Consider the following 16,829-nt stretch of genomic DNA (forward strand, 5'->3'; position numbering starts at 1 on the left):
GGGAGAGGGAGAGGGAGAGGGATTTAAGGAATTGGCTTATACAGCTATGAAGGCCAAGTCCCAAATTTGCTAGATGTGCTTGAGCCTGGAGACCCAGGGAAGAGTCAACATTGCAGGTCAAGCGCGCAGGCCATTTGCTGGAGAATTCCATCTTGTTCGAGGGAGGTCAGTCTTTTGTTCTCTTCAGTTCTTCAACTGACTGTATGAAGCCCACCCACATTATGGAGGGCCATCTGCTTTACTCAGTCTAGCAATTCAAATATTACTCTCATCTAAAAACACCCTCACAGACACACCCAGAATAATACTTGACCAACTATCTGAATATCATGGTTCAGCCAAGTTGAACCTCCATTAATCTAGCCATCATACTGTCTTTCTAACCTATAGTTTTCGTGACCTTGCCCTCTATTGCCTGTTTATTGAGGCAATTCTATACTTAAGATTCTGCTACAACTCCACGTGGTAGCAAATTCAGTATTAGTTAAGACAGTTTTTCTTCTAATATAACAGAGAGAGAAAGATACTCAAAATAATAGGGACTTAAATAAATAAGAGTCTGAGGAGGCTTCCCAGGATTGTCTAGGTAATCAGTAGATGACCATACTCCAGAATCCTCAGGGATCCGATCTTCAGCCTCACAATCCAGGGTGACTATCCCAGTTCTTGCTGTTTAATCTGCATTGCAACTAGTGGGAAGGAGTAAAAGCACGATTCAACATTACTTCCACTCACGTTTCATGGTCAGACTTAGTCATATGATTGTGGTTATTACAAGGCAGTTTAGGAAATTAGTCTTGGCTATGCCCAATTAAAAATCCCATTACTACGGAAGGAAATGAGAACAGATACTGAAGAATAACTAGAGGTGTCTGCTACAAGTTGGAAATTCCTTGATCAGGTAATGCTGGAAGATGCGAAGAGAATAGATGCAAAAAGAATAATCAAACTCTTTTTTTTTTTTTTTTTTTGAGATGGAGTCTTGCTCTGTGGACCAGGCTGGAAAGCAGTGGCGTGATCTCGGCTCACTGCAAGCTCCACCCCCTGGGTTCACGCCACTCTCCTGCCTCAGCCTCCCGAGTAGCAGGGGCTACAGGAGCCCGCCACCACGCTCAGCTAATTTTTTTGTATTTTTAGTAGAGATGGGGTTTCACCGTGTTAGCCAGGATGGTCTTGAACTCCTGGCCCCGTGATCTGCCCACCTGGGCTGGGATTACCGGCATGAGCCACTGCGTCTGGCCCAAGAATAACTAAACCCTTAAGCAAGAAAGTCAGTTTGAAAGATTTTACAATAATCAAGTAGTTGACAAAGCCCTTACATAATGAATGGGAGGGATAACTGCCATTAAAAGTATGAGTTATAGAACTATATTGCCTGGATTTTAATCCTGGTTTGGACATTTCCTGAGAAATTTTCTACAAATAACTGTCTTGCCTTAGTTTTCTCATTTGCAAAGTAAGAATAGTAATTCATGCCTCAGAACTTAATTGAAAGATTGAATAAGATAACATATAAAACACTTAACGTCAGGTAAAAAAAGGAAATGAAGGATAAAGTTCTAGGGCAGACTGATACTTAAGGGACAGGAAAAAGAGGAAAGGCAGATGGGGAGGCGGAGACTAAAGGGAGACTTCAGAGAAATAGAAGATGAACAAAGGAAAAATAGCATCCAGGAAGCCAGATCAGAAGAAAGTTTCATAAAGTTGAGGATTAATGGCAGAATCAGGTAAATGAAGGCTGAAAATAGGCTTTTTAATACAGGCTGTTTGTCTACTTATTTTCTTGCTGAGTCCAGCTTCTGAGGAAAACAGTATTTTTATCTACCTTTTAGAGTTGTACAAACAGAGTATTGTTAAATGAATTACCAAGTTATTTGGAATAACTACCAAGATATTCCAAATTATTTGGAATTTTAATGAAGGCCTAACTACTTTTGAGTTTCTACATTGAGTCTAATATGTAAAAATTGTACACAACTATCATTTAAATGCCAATCTGTGCTGAAAAGTTTTAAATTATGTCTCAGTGTGAAGTGTGTGCTTTCAGTCACCTCATCATAATGCTGTACAGCGGCACTTTAATAGGTGGAGGTTGTATGCTCTATAAAAGGACTGGTAGCTCAGATTCTCAGGTCATTGCTTAAGACCTATTAATTCTACTTTCTTTACGTTAAAAGTGCCTGGAGGTATATAGTTATTTTTTACCTTCAATGGGTATTTGAGACAATTGGGACGATAGAATGAATGCATGTGGTGTCCTATGTCTTATTGCCCCAAGTTCTAAACTTATTTTAGCAGTCGTAATATTTGCTTCAGGGCACATAGCAGTGATGAAGCTTGCGGTCCTAGATTTGAGTGGCCGTCTTCGTGCTGCATTTATTAGCTGTGTCACTTCAGGCAAATCAGTCTTTGTGACCCTCGATTTGATAAATCTGGTCAGACTATATGCCTTGTACGTCTCACCTCATAGGTTTTATTAAAACTCTATCTGTGAAGTGCTCTTTAACTAGAGCACCAGGTAAACATAAGGTATTATTATTAATTAAGCAGATCATGTGTCCTACACTCAGTTAACATAGGAGTCAGCATCTTGTTTGATTTCTGGACCAAATCCACATTCTGTTCTCTTTTATTCAGGAGGATTCTTTCTATTTTTTTAAATAATTTCTTGTATTTTATCTTTTTTTTTTTTTGAGACGGGGTCTCGCTCTGTCGCCCAGGCTGGAGTGCAGTGGCCAGATCTCAGCTCACTGCAAGCTCCGCCTCCCGGGTTCCCGCCATTCTCCTGCCTCAGCCTCCCGGGTTAGCTGGGACTACAGGCGCCCACCACCTCGCCCGGCTAGTTTTTGTTTTTTTGTTTTTTTGTTTTAGTAGAGACGGGGTTTCACCGTGTTAGCCAGGATAGTCTCGATCTCCTGACCTCGTGATCCGCCCGTCTCGGCCTCCCGAAGTGCTAGGATTACAGGCTTGAGCCACCGCGCCCGGCCGATTTCTTGTATTTTAGATTCAGGGGGTACATATGCAGGTTTGTTCCACGGATGTGTTGGCGTGATGCGGAGGTTTGGGATTTGATTGATCCCATCATCCAGGTAGGGAGCATAGCATCAAATAGTTTTTCCACCCTTACCCCCCTTCTGTCCTCTCTTTTCTAGTAGTTCCCAGTGTCTATTACTGCCATTTTTATGCCTATGAGTACACAATATTTAGCTCCCATTTATAAGTGAGAACATGCGATACTTGGTTTTCTGTCCCTACATTAATTCATTTAGGATAGTGGTTTCCAGCTGCATCCATGTTGCTGCAAAAGACATGATTTCTTTTTTTTTTTCTTTTTTTTTCCCCCTTGCTGCTCTATTCTACTTTAAAGAAAATGTAAGAATTTCCTCACAGAAGAATATGTACTATGTGTCCAGTATTCTCCGGAAGCATCTCACCTTTTCACTTTCGGACTTAAACTGTCATTTGGGCAGTGAAATAAAAAGACTGTAGTTTTCATACATTTTCCACATTATTAATTATATAACTGTTTTTCTTTTCTACGTATGTTGCAAATAGCTTTCTAAGGTAGTCTCATATTGGCTTTCTGAAATATTAATTGAATATTAAATGGTTACGATGGACCAATTGCAGGATTTATGTTCCTAGGCTTATTTTAAATTTTTTAAATTCCTACAATCTTACTTGGTTTTAAAAAATGTATAATGCTAGAGTTTCTGAGAAGGCACAGCTTGCTAATATTGTGGCATTCTTTACTTATATTTGCTTCCAATGGAATGGTACTATTGCCTTGATACTCTAATGGCGAAGGAAGGGACATGAATAAAGATGAGGAATAAATATATTAATCATAGTATTTGGGGGCTGTAATCTTAATTTTTCAGGAGCACAGACATGTATGATTCTTTTACTTCTGTAGCAGAAACTGTAGGCAAGACAGTGATTATGACTTCAAACTTGTTACAACGATGACATAAAAAGAATTTGTTTATCTCCTGGTGATAAGTCATGAGGAATTAATGAAAGAGGGAAAATCACTCTTGTTTTGGTCAAAAGATGGCACTGTTGCTGTGCTGATTGTTCTTTTCTGCATTTTTGGCTCAGCCCTTTTTAAATTCAGAAAACAGTTGAATACAGTGATCTAATTAACACTGACCCTCCCGTCAGAATGCCAGATTTTCTAATCAAGCACCAAAAGAATAGATCCTAGAAAGGGAATTTATATTTTTAAAAATGTGTTAGGATGTTTTAATAGCTATTTATAAAAATAACGTTCTCTGTTTGAAACTCAGATATTTGCCAAGGGAAAAAATAGGACATCCTGCATCGCGGTTTAAATTTTGGTTACGTTTTGAAACACTGTCCTTTGGAACTTTGATAACTGTGTTTCAAGACATTTTGGGTTTTGTTTTGTTTTGTTTTAGTTTTTCAAGGTCATTGAACTTATGCTATAATTAAGATAATACATGTTTTTCTTTAAGGTATTTCAGTCAGGTAATAATTTTTCTTTTATGTTCCTTTCTTACTATCCTTTAGTTAGAAGCCTATGTAGATTAGTCTGGGAATGTAAAGGTAGTCTGTCTTGTGCTAGAGAAGCAACACATTCTCACCTTGTTTTAAGCCAGTTTCTTCAAAGGCTCTTGAGGCATGATTCTCTGTTTTCCTCTAAGCAGACCTTTCAAGGATGGAGAACTTCAGTGAAAGGCAAATCATTAAACTTTGGGAAAGACAAAATGAATGCCTTAAAAAAATGAGTTTATTATTGATTTTACAGAGTTTCTTTAAAATACACGCAGATCAGAACATTTTTTGAGGGAATGAAAGAAGGAATCCTTGGTGTACTGGAACACAAAACAATCCAGTTTTCCTTAGAAAACTGGTGGACTCCTGCATATAGACTACTTATTAGTAGATTTGCCCATCTGATGCTTTTAAAAGTTAACGTTTAAATGATTTACTTGCAACAAGTAATTAAATTAAGCTTTTATTGGATAACTATGTGGTCAACTAGTTTTATCATACTAACTAGTTTTTTCATACATGCATATTTACAGAAGATATTGTATATAGTTTTACAGTATAATTCATTTGGATCTAAAATACAAACCGAAAATCTTATTTAATGGCAGATGTGTTTCAGAATTCAGAATTTGTTTGGATTTTAAAGAAGTAATATAGTACCTACTTAGTACATGGTCTAACCTCCTTTCCACAGGAGGGTCTGGAACAATACTCCATAATCAAACATATTAATATTTTTTCAGCAAGACATATGAATAGTTATACCACATGAGATAAGTCTTGGCCATAAATAGCCTTACATGGGTTTAAGTCAGATTTTTAACCCAAATGAATCTGCCACAACTTTTTTTTTTTTTTTTTTTGAGAGAGAGTCCCTATCACCTAGGCTGGAGTGCAGTGGCACAATCTCGGCTCACTGCAACCTCTGCCTCCTAGGTTCAAGTGATTCCTCTGCCTCAGCCTCCCGAGTAGCTGGGGTTACAGGCACACGCCACCACACTCAGCTAATTTCTCATATTTTTGGTAGAGATGAGGTTTCACCATGTTGGCCAGGCTGGTCTTGAACTCCTGACCTCAAGTGCTCCGCCCCCTTTGACCTCCCAAAGTGCTGGGATTATAGGCGTGAGTCACCACACCCGGCCTCACAACTTAATTTTTAAAAACCTGTAGGTTGCAGAGCTGTTTGGATTTCACAACAGAGTATAAGAGATAGACCTGAAGTGCCACTTGAGTGTATTCTGTGAATTGTCAAAAATCTATTGAGGAGTTTCTGTTCACGAACGAGGGAAGTGTAACATTATATTCTATTTAATGGTTTCTTTTTAAAAACTGTGTATTGTTTTGTTTTTAGCAGCGTTATTAACTAGGTGGTTCAAACACAAAGTGCATTTCAGCCTGTTCCAGGATACACTGAAAGACAAGCAAAGATTTGGGGAAAGTTGTATACCTGATATCTGCCACATAGTAACGGGTTATCTGGTATACATTCCATGGGAAGAAGGCCATCTTTCTTTCTCTTTTAGTGGTACTTAGGGTAAAATCATTTTCTACTATATCTTTTTTTCTTTTTTTCTTACCTTCATTGTGCAGCAGGCCATTGTATTATATGCTATAAAATTAATCAAGATCAACTTTGTTTCCTACAGCAGTGTTGTGAGAGAGCATCTTACCTCATATTTCAAGTAGAGTTTAAACCTGATCAGCACTTTTGTAGGAGACTTCTGAAGGGAATATGTGTGTTTTAGAGAAATGATAGAGGGCTTATATTATATCACAGTTCTGCTTCCTTTAGAAGTACTTTCTCCAATAAAGAGAAGTTGGTTAATGGGTACAAAAATACAGTTAGATAGAAGGTATAAATTCTAGGATTTGATAGTACAGTAAGGAAATTGTAGTTAACAATAATTTATTGTATATTTCAAAGTAGCTAGAAGAGAAGAATTGTAATGCTCCCAAGATAAAGAAAAGATAAATGTTTGTGGTGGTGGATTTCCTAATTACCCTGATTTGATCATTCTACATTGTAAACATGTATGAAAATAACACATATACCTTCAGATTATCTACAATTATGATATGTCAATTTTTTAAAAAGTACTTCCCCAGCTCTGCATTATAATTGGGCATTTTATATTAAAGAATATGGAAAACCCAAGATAATGTTTACTAGTTTCCATTTTAGAGTATTAGGTTAGCATTCTACTTAATCTGATCAAATAATGCTTTTGCTTCTACTGTTGTTAGTCATGACATTTTTCTGACTTCTACTTAAGTATGATTAGAAAGTTTACTGTTATCATTAGAATTCAATGATGAATAATACAAGTCTTAATACACCTGAGTTTGTAATAATTTCATGCATTATAGTTAGTGGTTAGCGTGAGTGAATAATATGACGTTACTCAGGATCTTGTTAAACCATGATACAGGATCATTGAGGAGCTGAGGGGCCATGGCTCGTTTAGAGAGGTTAATAGAGGATACTATACTATTATGCAAAAATGGATGTTGCTTGGCTGGCTGTTTAGTTTTCCTTCTTCTTATTTAAAAAAAAAAAAAAAAAAATAGGCCGGGCGCGGTGGCTCAAGCCTGTAATCCCAGCACTTTGGGAGGCTGAGACGGGCGGATCACGAGGTCAGGAGATCGAGACCATCCTGGCTAACTCGATGAAACCCCTTCTCTACTAAAAAATACAAAAAACGGCCGGGCGCGGTGGTGGGCGCCTGTAGTCTCAGCTGCTCCGGAGGCTGAGGCAGGAGAATGGCGTGAACCCGGGAGGCGGAGCTTGCAGTGAGCTGAGGTCTGGCCACTGCACTCCAACCTGGGCGACAAAGCGAGACTCCGTCTCAAAAAAAAAAAAAAAAAAAAAAATAATAATAATAATAACTTGCATGCTAAAGACATTTACACAAGCATAGAGAACCCTTTTGCCTTTTACCAGATCCCAAACCCAACCTGTCTTTTTTTTTTTCTTCTTTATTCTCTAATCCTGACTTTTTATGTGGTCAGTACCACAGCTTTGCCAAAGTTTATTAGTATTATTCAAGTCTTTCTAGTTTCTAAATGTTTTGCCACCTCCAGAATTTAAAATTTGTTAGTGGGCTTGCTAAGACCTATTAAGCAATATCTTTCTTTTGTTTTGAGTGAATCATTGTTCTCCCCCAAACAGCCCTTCTCACATTCTACCATGTAACTGTTGTAAAAATACACATACAGTCTTCTGTTTATGATTTGGATGAAACCTGTGATGATAATTACTGGTTTCTTGTACACTACTTCAAAATGTGTGTAAATTGTTATGGAAGTGGATGATTTATCCCAGACATTATTTTAATGGACAGGGCCCTGTATATTTAAGGTACTTACATTTTAGGAGCGTGTTAATTTTTGCTTAGTATATTGTAAAATACATCGTTTAATTTTGATTGGAAAACAAAGACCAGAAATACTGCTTTTTAAATCATCGAATTTGTCTGATTATAAAGTTGATGTATGTTCTAGCCTTAACAGGAACTATAGTGTGTAATGATACACTGTAATTATAGAGATAGTTTTATACTTTCTGCAAAAGCAGCAGGAGGCCACAACATGGTCTGGTTCAGTTCATGAGAAAAATGGCATTTATGTCTCTGGGGCAGAGGAACAGGGAGGTGGTTTCAGGATTAAACTGCTCCACCTCAGATCATCGGGCCTTAGTTAGATTACGGAGCTCAGGCGGTAATTCCCGCTCACCCACACTCACCTCCTGCGGTGCAGCTGGGTTCCTAATAGGTCACAGACTGGGAATTATCTGTAGGCGCAGGGATTGGGGACCCCGATCTATAGCATAAGATAATTCTCAGAGTAGAAAAATCTTAGCTATAAACCCTGGGAGTGAGTTCTTACAGATTGCCTGCCTTCCTTTATCTTTGAATACAAATTTCTGATAGTTTTAAGATACATGACTACTGAAAGCAAAAGGATTAAAATAATATTTAAACAACAAGCAGCAGTAGCAAAATAGTAAGACCATTTGACAGGAATCCCTAACATTTGCCTTATGGCTTTGAGATTAACCCAATTTGTTTTAAAAAGCCTTTGTGTTACCACATACAATTTTCTCACTTAGAAATTAATGCAGGCAGTTAAGTTACACCAACCTAATTTTAGAAAGATAAATTATGAATGTCGAAAAGAAAGCTAAGCAGAAGAATCAGTCAACATTGGCAACATTATAGAAATTAATTTAAATTTGCGTTAAGCCAGAAACATATTGTTTGTAAATTATGAGGCTTCTATGTACTTTTGTATAGCTTTAATGAGAAAGAATCATACTTACTTGATTAAGCATTGGCTTTGCTAATTGTGGAACTAAGACCAAAATAGTCATTTTAATGGGAGGTTGGAAATATCTGAATTCAAATACTGCCTATATCCACAATAATCTGACATTTTTATTGTATTTTTATTTTTAATTGTTGTAAAATACATAACATAAAATGTGCTGTCTTAACCATTTGTGAGTGTACAGTTCAGTAGTGTTAAGTGCATTCACACTGTCGCGCTACCAATCTCTGGAACTGTTTTCATCTTTCAAAACTGAAAGTCGATATCCATTAAGCACTAACTCTTCATTCCCTTCACTTCTTAGTCCCTGGCAACCACCATTCTACTTTCTGTCTCTATGAATTTGACTATTGTAGATACCTCATATAAGTGGAATCATGTGATATTTATTTATTGTGACTGGCTTATTTCACTTAGCATAGTGTTCTCAGAGTTAACCCATGTTATAGCATCTGTCAGAGTTTTCTTCCTTCTTAATGCTGAATAATATTTCATCATAGCTATTTGCTTGGCAGTTAATCCACTGATGGACACTTGGGTTGCTTCTATCTTTTGGCCATTGTGAATAATGCTGCTTTGAACATGGGTGCAAATATCTCTTTAAGACCCTGCTTTCATATGTTTTGGAAATATACCCAGAAGTGGAATTGCTGGAGCACATAATAACTTTATTTTCAAGTTTTTGAGGAGCCCTCATATTGTTTTCCATAGTCCTTATACCCTTTTTTTTTTTTTTTTTTGAGACGGAGCCTCACTCTGTCGCCGGTGCTGGAGTGCAGTGGCCGGATCTCAGCTCACTGCAAGCTCCGCCTCCCGGGTTCACGCCATTCTCCTGCCTCAGCCTCCCGAGTAGCTGGGACTACAGGCGCCCGCCACCTCGCCCGGCTAGTTTTTTTGTATTTTTTAGTAGAGACGGGGTTTCACCGTGTTCGCCAGGATGGTCTCAATCTCCTGACCTCGTGATCCGCCCGTCTCGGCCTCCCAAAGTGCTGGGATTACAGGCTTGAGCCACCGCGCCCGACCTATACCCTTTTAATAATCTAACATTTTTAAAGAAAGTCTTATACGTATTGCTATAATTAGTAGAAAATGATCCAAAATGAGTGTAGTTACAACTTTACTTAGCAAATTGGCTTCTGCCTTAGTGTGTTGCTGTAAAAACAAAAAAAAGAAAACAACGCCATCATTAGATGTGTATTACTTGTTTCCTATTGCTGCTGTAACAATTTACCACACATATAGTGGCTTAAAATAGCACAGATTTGTTACCTTTATGCTTCTGGAGGTCAGAAGTCCAAAATGAGCCATGTGGCACTAATATCAAGGTGCTGGCAGAGATGTGTTCCTCCTGGAGGTGCTAAGGGAAAATCTGTTTGCTTACCTTTTCCAGCTTTCAGAAGCAGCCCACATACCTGGGCTCTTTGCGCTAGGCCAGCAATCCTGTCAGTTCAACCTGGACTTCGGTAGTCACATCTTCTCTGCCTCCCTCTTTCAATGATAAGGACCTTTGTGATTACATCGGGCCCACTCGGATAATCCAGGATATTCTCCTCATTTCGGGATCCTTAATTTAGTCACATCTGCACATAGCCTTTTGCCATGTAAAATGGCTTCCTTACAGGTTCTGGGGATTAGGATGTGGATGTCTTTGAGGGGTTATCATTCTCCCTACCACAGGATATTTATTATCCCTTTAGCAGTTCACATCTCCAGCATCTAGATAGGAGCCTTTTTTGTTTCCATGGGGAATATTCAGAGGGCAGTGAATCATAAGGAGAAGAAACATAGAAAAAGTTTTTTTAGAGACTAATAAGCACCGAAGTGTGAGAAGACCCTCAGTCGTAGGAACCCCCAAAATATCTCTTTAATCAATAAATGAATACATGAGAGGTATAGAAGTCCTGGGTACCATAAAATTTTAGTTGTCTGGAACCTCAGGGAATACCTTTTCTAGAGAAGTTATCCCTTAACAGTCAAAATTTTTAAAAATACATATAACTGGCCAGGTGTGATGGCTCACGCCTATAGTCCCAGCACTTTGGGAGGCCAAGGCAGGCAGATCACCTGAGGTCAGAACTTCGAGACCAGCCTGGCCAACATGGTGAAACCCCATCTCTACTAAAAGTACAAAAATTAGCTGGGCGTGGTGGCGGGTGCCTGTAATCCCAGCTACTCAGGAGGCTGAGGCAAGAGAATCGCTTGAACTGGAGAGGCAGAGGTTGTAGTGAGCCAAGATCGCACCACTGCACTCCAGCCTTGGCAACAAAAGCGAGACTCCATCTCAAAAAACAAAAACAAAAAAACATATAAGTGACCTCCATGGCAAAAGCTCTGATATTTATTCTTTTGTCAAATCTCCACTTTAATTTGTATTACAGAAATAAATCAGATGGGTAAAAAATTAAACTACAAATGAGCTCCTAGTGAAAAGGAATGTTCCCCTGCAACTCCTTCCTCTCTTCCTCCAGTCTTACTCCTCAGAGGCAATTACTTCTGATGATTTCTGTTCCTAATTCATTTTTCAGGTCACCCCCAAATCTCTAAATAATACGTTTATTCATTTTCTAAAATTATCAAAAAATTAGACATTAACTACTGTTAATGTATCGCAAGGATTTATGCCACTTATACCACCCTTCCCTCCTCACACTACCCTGCACCCTGCAGTCTCACGCTATACTCAGTTTCTCCCTGTTGGCTCTGAAACTTAGTACCGCACACTTAGACCTACATTTCTTATTCTATTAGTGGGGGAAAGTTCTCTTAAATACACATCACACCTTTATTATCTTTTTTTCTTTATCTTTATTCTTTTTTTTTTTTTTTTTTTTTGAGGTGGAGTCTCGCTCTGTCGCCCGGACTGGAGTGCAGTGGCCAGATCTCAGCTCACTGCGAGCTCCGCCTCCTGAGTTTACGCCATTCTCCTGCCTCAGCCTCCCGAGTAGCTGGGACTACAGGCGCCCGCCACCTCGCCCGGCTAGTTTTTGTATTTTTCAGTAGAGACAGGGTTTCACCGTGTTAGCCAGGATGGTCTCGATCTCCTGACCTCGTGATCCGCCCGTCTCGGCCTCCCAAAGTGCTGGGATTACAGGCTTGAGCCACCGCGTCCGGCCTCTTCAAGTTTTTCTCAGTTTTCAGTAATTTCATCTTTTTCTTCTCTCCCTTCTCCCTTCCTTCTGGAGAGGTCCCTGTTTTTCCAGACTCCCACACAGCTCTTACTCCGAGGCTCCACTCCCTTCACTGCTCTTCTGTGTTGCGTCCACTCTTTTCTGAATTACATTTCTCCTCTTTCTTGCTTTATCTCCTCATTTTGCTAGAATTAAAATTTCTGAGTCATCAGATATCTGCAAGTTTCTGTATTGTTGCTACATATTTATTTTATGAGTTGGCAGCAAATAGGATTCACTTTAAATTGCTGTTTCCTAGGATTTGGAATGTGTTTCTCCACTGATGCCAGTCTGAGTCCTGGGCTCTTAACAGGTGACCTGTTGTTCTCTTTGGAGGCATTAAACACCTTCTCTTTGTTCTTGAAATTCAAAAATTTAACAATGATGTATGTGAGTGTGGGTTTTTTTATTCATTATAAAGGTGACGTTTTGACAGTTTTCATCAAGACCCTCTCCATCCCCTCCTCTTAACTCTGTAATCTCATCTCAAATTACCACCCCTGGCTCACCTTGCTCCAGCCACACTGACATCCTCTTTTTTTTTTTTACGGAACTGCAAGCTCCGCCTCCTGGCTTCCCGCCATTCTCCTGCCTCAGCCTCCCGAGTAGCTGGGACTACAGGCGCCCGCCACCTCGCCCGGCTAGTTTTTTTTTGTATTTTTTTTTTTTTTTTTTTTTAGTAGAGACGGGGTTTCACCGTGTTAGCCAGGATGGTCTCGATCTTCTGACCTCGTGATCCGCCCGTCTCGGCCTGACGTCCTCTTTCCTTGAACATGCCTGAAGGTCTTGTCACTGGCTCTTCCTTTGATATGGAAAGCTCTTCTCTCAGATATCTGCGTGGCTCACTCCCTTACCTCCTCAGAACTGTGTTCAAATGTCACTTTCTAAAATGGCAACCTGTTCTAACTGTCCCATTTAAAATTGTAATTCCTCTCATCCAAGCACCCCTAATTCTTTTATCCTGCTTTTATTTTCTTCATAGCTATCTATCACTAAATCGCATACTAAGTAAAAAATATGTGCAAAACCGTACATATATGTGTGTATGTATGTATATGTGTATATGTTTATCTTTGTATATGTGTATGTTTATGTATGTGTGTATATATTTATATTAGTTTGCTAGAGTTGCCATAGCAAAATACCACAGACTGTGTGGCTTAAACAATAGAAGTTTATTTTCTATTTTATTTATTTTTTTTCTTTTCTTTTCTTTTTTTTTTTTGAGATGGAGTCTCGCTCTTTCACCCAGGCTGGAGTGAACTGTTACGATCTCGGCTCACTGTAACCTCTGCCTCCTGGGTTCAAGTGATTCTCCTATCTCATCCTCCCAAGTAGGTGGGATTACAGTCATCCACTACCACACCTGGCTGGTTTCGCCATGTTGTCCAGGCTGGTCTCGAACTCCTGACCTCAGGTGATCCACCTGCCTCGGCCTCCCAAAGTGCTACGATTACAGGCGTGAGCCACCGCACCTGGCCTAGAAGTTTATTTTATCACAGTTTTGGACGCCAGAAGTTTGAGATGAAGACATCAGCAAGATTTGTTTCGTCTGAGGTTTTCTTCATGGCTGGTAGATGGCTGTCTTCTCCCTATGTCTTCTTTATATGGTCCTTCCCTGTCATTCTGTGACCAAATGTCCTCTTCTTGAAGGATCCCAGTCATATTCCATTAGGGCCCACTTTAATGAACTACTTTTAACTTAATTACTTCTTTATAGACCCTGTCTGTAAATATAGTCACCTTCTAAGGCACTAGGGGTTAGGACTTCAACAAAGGAATTTTGCAGAGACACAATTTAATTCAAAACATACTTAATTTTTTATATTCTATCTCCCCCAGCTAGAATGTAAGTTTCATGAGGTGAAAGATTTTTTACTGTTGTTCTGTCTATTGAGATATACTCTACTACCTAGAACAATGCTCAGCATATAATAGATGGTCAATAAATAATAATGAATATGTTATCTTTCTAGTAATCCTATTAGTTGGATTTTGAACCTATGTAATTGATCCACCTTGTCTCATTTTCAGTCAGTCTGTTACTGTTCTTTTTGTGGAGAGATTTCTTCAATCTTAACTTCCAAATACTTCTACAGAATATTCTTTATTTGGGTAACCATATATTTAGTTTCTGAGAACTCTCTTCTTGATTCTTTTTCATGGCATTCTGTTATTGTTTTATGGATATTGTATCTTTGCTGATCTATCTGCTTTTAATAGATCATATTTCTCTTTTGTTCCCTGAATTTTTTGTTTCTTCCTGTGTCATTATTGTTTATTTTGTTCTTTCTCTTACATATTGCTTAAGCATTTCTGATCCTTAATTATCTAGCAATCTTTGGTTATGCATTTTTATTTAATAATGAGACAATAAAAGTCCTAGAGGTGTATTTTAAGGACGAGACCTATTATCTGGTGATAAAACTTTCTGAAGAGCTGACTGTTACTCTGGAGGCTCGCTTCATGGTGGAATGCAGAGATCTTTGATTTGGGTTCTAAAACTCACAGTGGCTGCCTTAGAAGTCTTCCCAAATAGTTTATTCAGTTTTCTTAGATAAAAACCTTCCAACTTTTTACCTGGTTGCCCAAATTGCAATATATGGAAGTATGGAATCAATGACTTCTTATGTATGCTTTTGTATGTGTGCTTTGTTTTTACTTATACTCCCATCGATTTAAAGACAAACTCATTATTCTGTTCTCTACCCTCATTTTCCTACTTTTTGAATAACAAAACAATCAACCAGTCTAACCTACTCTATCTTTTCCATGTTGATTGGTCTGATTATCATTTTCCAAGTCATCCAGTGATAAGTTAGAAGGAAATAGGTGTAAGATCAGAGGTTGGGCACAGTGACTCACGCCTGTAATCCCAACACTTTTGGAGACCAAAGCGGGCGATCACTTGAGATCAGGAGTTCAAGACCAGCCTGACCAACATGGTGAAACCCTGTCTCTACAAAAAATACAAAAATTAGCTGGGCATGGTGGTGGCCACCTGTAATCCCAGCTACTTGGGAGGCTGAGGCAGGAGAATCTCTTGAACCTGGGAGGCAGTCATTACAATGAGTCAAGATCGTGCCACTGCACTCCAGCCTGAGTGACAAAGTTCGACTCTGTCTCAAAAAAAAAAAAAAAAGACTAGAAAAAAGACTAGAAAACATCCAAACTAATTGCAGTGTAAGTCAGAGTAAAGTTACTTAGTTTTAACTATGTAATCTTTTCTCTCAGACCCCCAGGTTTCTTTCTAATATACTTAACTGATCTTTCACATTTTTCGGATTGTACACAGGTCTGCAATTAAGGCCTTACGTCCTGGAGGGATACTTGTATACTCTACATGCACACTTTCTAAGGCAGAAAATCAAGATGTGATCAGTGAAATTTTAAACTCCCACAGTAACATCATGCCTATGGACATTAAAGGAATAGCAAGGACTTGCTCCCACAACTTCACATTTGCTCCCACTGGCCAGGAATGTGGGCTCTTAGTGATTCCAGATAAGGGCAAAGCCTGGGGCCCAATGTATGTGGCCAAATTGAAGAAATCATGGAGCACAGGAAAATGGTGACATGAATTTGTAAACCGTGTTTATGTGTTATTATATTTATTTTTCTGACCTCAGTACATTTAAATAAATATTTAAATAATTATGCAGTAACTTTCTCTGGGTCTGTTTGGAATCCTTTTTAGTTAATACTTTAGCGTCTTAGAATCTTGGCTTGAGAATCGTTCAGGTGTATTTTTTTCCTAGAAATATATCTGCAGCAATGATTTAAGGTGGTGCAGATGGTGTTTGTTCTATATAATCTGCTGTCTTTGCTTGGCATTTTATAGTTAAATTAATCAGAATATGTGGTTTTATGCATAACATGTTTAGATCTGTATTCTCTCTACGATAGTGCTTTGAACCTTCAAAAATGCACACTTGCCAGCGCTCTGACCATTTTCCCCCGTATCAAATGTACAGATTTGTTCAAGGTCCCCCCCCCCACTTTTGTAACTGATTGTCTCAGAACTGATTGGTATTCTGAGACTAACTTTTTAAGCAGCACTATTTCTAATTCTAGCAAAATAGGTTTTTTATTTGCAAAGTTGTTTTCTGTTAAAGACTATCTTATGTTTACTGCAAAGGTCAGTGACTCTATTGACACCAGCTTTATTTCCCCCACTTTTTTTGCATTCGCAAATACAAATTGAAAGGGTAAATTATGTTGAAAGGCCTTTAAAACAGCAGATTCACATGCACATGTTTGACTTTTGACATTCAGCTTATAGAATTATGGAGTCTATCCAGCAGGCTATAAAGCAAGTGCTTGAGACAAAACCAGAATGATTAATAACTGCAATAACTGAGCTATATTTGGAGGCTTTTGTTACATAATTGCAGTCAGAATGAGCACTACAGAATCTGATTATCTTACATTCACAATCTGGAAGGGCTTTTTATTTCACTTTGTTATAAAATGTTCTATGAGAATATGATGTCACATATTAATGCATAAGAGGGAGATGCCTAATGAGAGTGGATTATGTGATTACCAGAACCCATTGCCATTTACTAAGTGGCTCTCTATGTTTACATAAATCCTGGGAATACTGTATACATTTCTTTCTATGTACTTAGGGTTTTAGCTTTGGTTAGAATCACATGTTTTCTCCAGAAATTACTTCACTTAGAGTCCAAACATATTTTTCCAACTATTAAGAAAAATTATGCAGCACATCTCAAAAGATAGCATCTCTTTGGAAACTGGCCTTTTTAAAAAAAAAAAAAAAAAAAAAAAACTTCATCTGATTATAGAAATACAAAA

At 38.5% G+C, this 16,829-nt stretch overlaps 1 protein-coding gene across 1 annotated transcript in view; it reads left to right on the forward strand.

The window, feature by feature from the left end:
• NSUN3 (NOP2/Sun domain family, member 3) overlaps nt 1–15,886 on the forward strand; it is a 66,087-nt gene extending 50,201 nt beyond the window's left edge. The window contains exon 6 of the mRNA XM_011927611.1: nt 15,307–15,886. Coding sequence (XP_011783001.1) covers nt 15,307–15,586 — 280 coding nt within the window. The 3' untranslated portion in view covers nt 15,587–15,886. The remainder of the gene's footprint in view (nt 1–15,306) is intronic.
• The last annotated feature ends 943 nt before the right edge of the window (nt 15,887–16,829 follow it).

The sequence above is a fragment of the Colobus angolensis genome, unplaced genomic scaffold (genome assembly GCF_000951035.1).
Source record: "Colobus angolensis palliatus isolate OR3802 unplaced genomic scaffold, Cang.pa_1.0 Scaffold73, whole genome shotgun sequence".
Lineage (NCBI taxonomy): Eukaryota > Metazoa > Chordata > Mammalia > Primates > Cercopithecidae > Colobus > Colobus angolensis.